Source organism: Mastomys coucha, unplaced genomic scaffold, assembly GCF_008632895.1.
Source record: "Mastomys coucha isolate ucsf_1 unplaced genomic scaffold, UCSF_Mcou_1 pScaffold8, whole genome shotgun sequence".
Taxonomy (NCBI): domain Eukaryota; kingdom Metazoa; phylum Chordata; class Mammalia; order Rodentia; family Muridae; genus Mastomys; species Mastomys coucha.
The window spans coordinates 54,097,432-54,104,282 of NW_022196914.1; the positions used below are offsets into that span (position 1 = coordinate 54,097,432).

The 6,851-nt window shown below is 45.5% G+C and overlaps 2 protein-coding genes across 2 annotated transcripts in view; both read right to left on the reverse strand.

Moving 5' to 3' along the window:
* LOC116083553 (S-methylmethionine--homocysteine S-methyltransferase BHMT2) overlaps positions 1-6,851 on the reverse strand; it is a 17,379-nt gene that overhangs the window by 7,700 nt on the left and 2,828 nt on the right. The window contains exons 2-4 of the mRNA XM_031360332.1: positions 5,724-5,856; positions 3,835-3,926; positions 1,123-1,314 (exon numbers count right to left, since the gene is read on the reverse strand). Coding sequence (XP_031216192.1) covers positions 1,123-1,314; positions 3,835-3,926; positions 5,724-5,856 — 417 coding nt within the window. The remainder of the gene's footprint in view (positions 1-1,122; positions 1,315-3,834; positions 3,927-5,723; positions 5,857-6,851) is intronic.
* Positions 6-652, reverse strand: LOC116083554 (high mobility group protein B3). The gene has a single exon (XM_031360333.1). The coding sequence runs from the start codon at positions 609-611 to the stop codon at positions 6-8; it is 606 nt and encodes a 201-aa protein (XP_031216193.1). The 5' UTR covers positions 612-652.

Consider the following 6,851-nt stretch of genomic DNA (forward strand, 5'->3'; position numbering starts at 1 on the left):
AGTTTTTATTCATCTTCCTCTTCCTCCTCCTCCTCTTCCTCTTCTTCCTCTTCCTCCTCCTCCTCCTCTTCCACCTTTTTCTGAGGAACTTTAGCAGGGCCCTTGGCGCCATCAAATTTCCCTTTAGACTTATAGTCAGCAACATCCTTCTCATGCTTCTCCTTCAGCTTTGCTGCCTTGGTAATGTAAGGCTGCTTTTCACTGTCACTTAAGTTGTTCCACATCTCACCCAGCTCTTTTGCCACATCTCCAATGGAGATGCCAGGGTTTGTGGATTTGATCTTGGGGCGGAATTCAGAGCAGAATAAGAAAAATCTAGACGGTGATCTTTTGGGGGCATTCGGGTCCTTCTTCTTCTTGCCTTCTTTAGCTGGTCCATAATCCTTCATTTCCTGATCATAGCGTACTTTATCAGCCTTTGCCATTTCATCAAACTTTGATTTCTCTTTGCTAGACATTGCCTTCCACCTCTCAGAGCACTTCTTGGAAAACTCTGCAAAATTGACTGGAACCTCTGGGTTTTTCTTCTTGTGTTCTTCCCTGCATGTCTGCACGAAGAAGGCATAAGCAGACATCTTGCCCTTTGGTTTCTTGGGGTCACCTTTAGCCATCCTGACTGTATTGTTCGCTAGTCTGGGCAGTGCAGGGCACGACACGCCCAGTCCTTTTCTTTAAACTGCCATTCATATATGATAGACCAAGGAGTAGCAGAGAAACATTGAGAAAGGCTGGATGGAGAAGGCAGTTGCTCAGTGCCATTGCTAGTGAGCCCTGGTGAACCTGATCAGCCACTTTCCTGCTAGACCTTGCTCTCTGACTCTGTCCACCCCTCCCCATGCTTTCTAGCTGGGCTTCTGTGGGAGATGATATATCCTAAGCCTCGGACCTCTTTTTTTCTCACCTTATTGCCCCCCCCCAAGTCAGTTTCTGCAACCACTTAAATCTCAGAAAGCAAACCCCACAGAGAGGCATGCCACAGGTCCATCCCTTGCCTCACAGAGAACCCATCACGCAGGTGGCAGTGTTGCCTGAACTGTAGTTGTTAACCTAAACTGTTGACCATCTGCAGAGGAAATGAGGACACAGGCCAGCCCAGTCCAGTTCCTCTAAGACCAGTCTTACCTCTGCAATCAAGAAGTCCACATTTTTCCTGACAAAAACTTCCAGCTGTAGTCGAAAAATGTTTTTAATTCTAGTTTCATCCTTGTGGTACTTGTAGAGTGATGTCTGACAGATGCCCCCTGCCACCAAAGCATCCCCTCTGTCGGCTACCTCCTGGGCCAGGTCACAGGCAGCTTCATTCACAGCTTCCCACTGAGAGCAAGAGCAGAAACATGAGCCTGGTGTTATAAATGTAAAATAAAACAAGTCATAAAGGGAGCAAGCAAGTCAAGCCTGGAAACTGCCATTCAAGAATTGAGCGTAACCTCCTGTTACCAGTGACTCCTGTGTGGGTGGTGTGTGTGTGTGTGTGTGTGTGTGTGTGTGTGTGTGTGTGTGTGTAACATGGACTTGTGGAGGCCAGAAGTCAAGAAGTCAGCACCAAGTGTCTTCTTCAATTGCTCTCTGCATTATTTTTTGAGACAGGTCTCTCACTAAGTCTAGATTTTATAGATTTAGTTAGCTTCACTGGCCAAAGAGCTCCACAGATCTGCCTGCCTCCATCCACCCTCAACCCTGATGATGGGGTTACAGACAGATGTGCACCAATGTACTTGCCTTTTACATGGGTCCTGGGGATCCAGACTCAGTCTTTGTGCTTATACAGCAAGTACTTTATTGACTGAGGCATCTCCTCAGCCTCAGTAGTGACTTCATATTCTCATTACCGTTATTATCCACACTGGATTTTTAGACTAATTATGAGGTATAGTGGCTCCTCCTTCTTCTTCTTCTCTTTCTGATGTAGTGTGGTATATGGGTATTTTGCCTGCTCTTATGTCTGTGTACTGTATATGTACCTGATGCCCTTGGAAGCCCAAAGAGGGCATCAGATCCCCAGGGTTTGGCACTATAGACAGTTGCAAGATGCCATGTGGGTTTTGAATGTGGGTCTTCTGGAAGAGCACTAAGTGCTCTTAACCATTGAGCCATGCTTCAGTTCTACCACACTAGATTTTAGTAACTTTATTTCCCCCTCCTCTCTTACAGATCACGAGCCTCTTAAGAAGAGTGTCTAAGCCTTTTATCATCTTTCTACTTAGCACAGAGAACACCATAATGATAATCCTTGGATAACCACTTAGTGGTTCCCATGGTTCCCATTTAGTGGGAACCAATATGTGGGTTTCTTGAGTGAACATGAGCATCCATAAGTCACTTATCATTAATAGTTGGCATTGCAAATGTTTCCCCATCCTTCATCCCATCTGCTCTCCTGACAGGTCTGAACATAGCACTACTTATTATCTTTTCCTAGAGTTAAAGCCAATGTACCATGCAAGGATGGTCTTACATGAAGTCACACAGGCAGGAGACAGCAAAGTTGGGTATCAGGTTTAGCATTTTTTGTCATTTGTAAGTCAGTGCTAAGTTCCCAAGGACTTCCCTGTCTCCAGAAAGACAAGAGGGAAGGGGGAAGAACAATGCAGAATGAAAAGTGTGGAGAGCTTTGGGGTCCACTTGGCTGGAATATGACATTGGCCACGGACAAGGAAATGGGCTCCAGGCAGGAATCTGACATTAGGCCACAACAAGGAAGTAAGCTCAGACAGGAATCTTAATCTTGGGGTCGAACAAAAGAAGTAGGCCTCAGGCAAGAATCGCGTTTTGGACTTGGACAAGGAAGGGGGCTCAGATATTTTGGTCATTCTGACAAGCCATTGGAAACAACTGTCATGGGAGTAATCACGGGACTTTGCTTACTGCCTTGCTGGTTCCACATTGTACTGCCCTCCCTTAATACTTGCATGTAATTAAAATGGCATAAAAGCATACTGGGAAAAAATAAACCTGCCTCAGCCTCAGAACTGGGGCTGGGGTCATGCTTCAATGTTGTCTAACTGTCTTTTTTCTCCTATTGACTGACTGAATGGCCTTGGTCAGAAAAGGTAAAATCTAGTCAAATGTTCTTTCTCCTCAAAACACCTCTGAAGGGCTTCATCACCCTTTCAACAGCTGGTTCTGTCTGGTCTTGTCCTCTTCCACCTAAACTGATGATATTCTGTTTCACACATGTCTGTGGAATGGTGAATTCGTGGGAGTTGGATGTGATCTGGTAACAGGTGCAGTAACACAGGTGTGTAATCATTCTTTTGGCTCCTTTGTTGGTTCTTTTTTCTTCCACCCTTCTCCACCCTTTCAAAACTTCCAACACTAGACAGGAGAGAAAAAAGGATAGAGTGGAAAGGGGGTGACATTATCATTAGACTACTTTCTGCTGATTAGGGGTGTCAAGTTCCTTAAACTTGGATCTTCACTGTTGGGATATCTAATTTTTTCTTGTTTCTTCTTTGTGTATGAGTACTTAACAAATGACAACCGACCACCAACCACAAATACAACCACCACCACTAGAACCTTACCTTTCAGGGCCCTAGCATTTAATACCCTCTCCAGTCCCCAGAACTCCAAGTCACAATCTCAGACTATCTGCAGCTGGCAAAATCATGCTTCTATTAGAGCACAAGCCAAATCATAATCAGCTGCTGTGGACAACCTGAAGCAGCCCCATTTAATCCCATATTTGGGATTAAAATGAAAACACATTCCCATAATATTTCTATGTTTTTTAAAGAAACCAACATTCTCATGACACAGGAGGCCATTTTCACCACCTCCCAAGCATGAGAAGGCTCCATACCTTGTAGCTGCTCCCTACACACTCGCAGTTACCTTGCTTTCCATATTGTCTTCAGTGGCAGAAAAGGTGAATGTCTGCAAGACATCAGCTCCTGCTCTCAAGAATTCTGTGTGAAGCTGACGAACTGCCAAGTAGTTGAAATTTCAATTACAAAATCAAATTCCAGAAGCAGATGTTCTCAGTACCAGCTCCCACCCCTCTTCTTTTCCCTCCCTACCAGACTATATTGCAAGCCTAGAAATGATAAGGTGACAGGTTAATATCATTGCTGTGACAGTACAGCACACACTATAGAGCAGCCCACAGGGTCCTGCTCGCCTGCCTCAAGTAGGTTCCATGCAGAGATTGAGGCCTGGCTGACTCCCTGTTCCCTTAGCCCTTGTCTAGAGTTTATGACTCAGCAGTGTGTGAAGCGTTCTGCTGGCCTATTATCACCAATATGGGAAGAGTGAAGAAGCTCACCCAGAGGGCAGCATGCCTGTGCAGGATACCCACAATGGGCTGATTCGACAGTGAGTATGAGAGAGTCATGTGATAAACAGTCCTGGCTTCCCCTAATCTCTCAGTCACCCCTCTGGGCTTGGGGATGTAGCTCAGTCGGTAGAAAGCTTCCTTAGATGCATAATGCCCTGGGTTTGATCCTCAGCACCCTGTAAAGCAGGTGTGTTAGCTCACGCCTGGAATCTTAGCACTCAGGTGGAGGCAGCTAGCTTGAGGCCAGCCTAGGATGTATGAGACCCTGTCTAAAACCACAAAAAAGAAAAGAAAGTGCCCCCTCTACTACTTTTCTTCCTGGCCATCACCCTCTCCTGGCTAATTACTCATTTTCAGCTTAGCTGAAACATATTCCAAACATAAGAACAAAATTGAAAAATTCCTGAGGCACCAGAGAAGCAAAGCTACTCTGGTCTCCACCAGCATCTGAGTAAACTGAGTAAACTGGGCGAACTGCCATAAAGGCCACAAAGCTCTAAAGATGCATGGACAGTTCATGTGGGTAAACCTGTCTGTCCTCACAACTGGCCCACATCCCTGCCCCACGCAGCAGACAAAGGAGCAGGTCCTCAATGAGGTCAAAGGACTCGTCTCAGGTCACACAGCTGGTCTGGGGGAGAATCAGGCAAAGACCCCAGCTTTGCATTACACATGTCCATGTGAATGAAATCAGGTAGACTCAAAACCTGCATTTCCAGTGTGTGTCCTGATCTCCTATCATATCGTAGAGTGGGCTCTGTTTCCCCCGCTCTAGGAAAATCAACAAAGCCAGGTAGAGTTAAAGCACCCATGTGATGTCACCAACCAATTGCAATGGTTTCTACGTCTGACTCTTTGTATTTTGATTTTTCTCAAAGTCAGGAAGATGAAGGGGAGGATTGTTCCTTTCTTCTGAGTCTGGTTCCCACAGCCTGGCTATCTGCATCACTGAGCTGGTGATGGCCATCAGCCATTATCACCATGGTCATGATTATTATCTGCCATGCACAACCTTCCGGAGAGATGAGTCTAAAGCCATCGGTGATTTTTGCTAATGTAAGGAAACGTTAAGTTAAATAGCTTAAAATAACTATAAGGAAAATATTCAAAGAATGAAAATTGAATTGTGTATTTTAAACAGTGCTTGCTCAAGAAGATATGAGTGAAAAGAGAGACACACAGAGAGAGACAGAGAGAGACACAGAGAGAGAGAGAGACACAGAGAGAAACAGACAGAGGAGGAAACAGAGAGATAATTTCCCTTAGGCTTCAGTCCACACAAATGCCATGGCCTTTACGTCTTGGCAGTTCTGCAAGAAAGATAATCCTTACAATGCCTGCCATTATCCCTTGATTTTCCCTCATGGTGTTTAAGCTGTCACTTGTATGCACACTCCTCACGGTGTTTAAGCTGTCACACACATTCCTCGTCGCTGCGAGCACTTACCTGCACTTGGATGCTCTACCACCGCTTCTGGAGTCCAAAGCCCCGCCTTCACAAAGCCTCTCTTTTCCAGAGTGAAGAGGAAGCTGCCATCCCCAACCACAATCTCCCTGCTGTCCAGACGCTCCAAGATACCCTGGGGAGGAGAACAGAGAGACTCGCCAGGCTCTTTCCACAGCCCACCTTTTCTTTTAAAGTCATTTCTAATTTTAAGAATGGTGGCCTTGTCTTTCTGCTGAAATTATGTCTAAGAGTGCTTCAGAAGACATTACAGCATGGTTCCTGGCCAATCGAAATACCTGTCTTGGGCAGCCAAGGAGCTATGGGGACTGTTTCTCACCTAACACTTTCTCTACTGAAAGTGCTGATTGACCTGACAGTCATGTTAGTTTTTCATGTCCGCTCTTCTCTGACAATGTATTAGGGCTTGGGGGTACAATATCTTTAACTTAAACCCCCAAATTCACAAGCTCTGGGGCTGCTGCCCATGGCCTTGTCACACTGCTGCCCAATGAGTCAAGTGGAAGCCATCTTGTTTCTCTTTTTCCTTCTGACTGGAATGCTGTTATGATGCCTGGGTATAGAGCCATCTTGTAGCTATGACACCCTTAGCTGTGTGTGATGTCAGGCGGAGCCAACTGGTGCTGCGGTTTTTCATGACAGCCTAGAGTAGCCACAGCAGTCACATGTGGCTCACCAATTTTTTAAAAAAGATTTTATTTATTACTATAAATAAGTAAACTGTAGCTGTCTTCAGATGCACCATAAGAGGGCATCAGATTTCATTACGGATGGTTGTGAGCCACCATGTGGTTGCTGGGATTTGAACTCACGACCTTTGAAAGAGCCGTCAGTGGGAGCTCTTACCCGCTGAGCCATCTTGCTAGCCCAGCATGGCTCACCTTTACATCAATTTGAGAATCAGATTTACGAGTGCACACAAACATCCTTGAGGGGAAAGGGTTACTCTGGTATTCAAGCTTGGGTCTCTTCTTGCACCCAATCCTACAACCCGTGTCTATAAAGTATTTCATGGATTTATCCTCCTATTGTCACAGTCACTGTTTATTGAAGGATCTTAATGCACATCCTATCTGTACGGCTCTTTCCCTGGGCCCTGACACCTTCAGC

Bases quoted from the DNA above. Each gene is read 5' to 3' on its own strand.
- LOC116083554 (XM_031360333.1), bottom strand. From the start codon at position 611: ATGGCTAAAGGTGACCCCAAGAAACCAAAGGGCAAGATGTCTGCTTAT.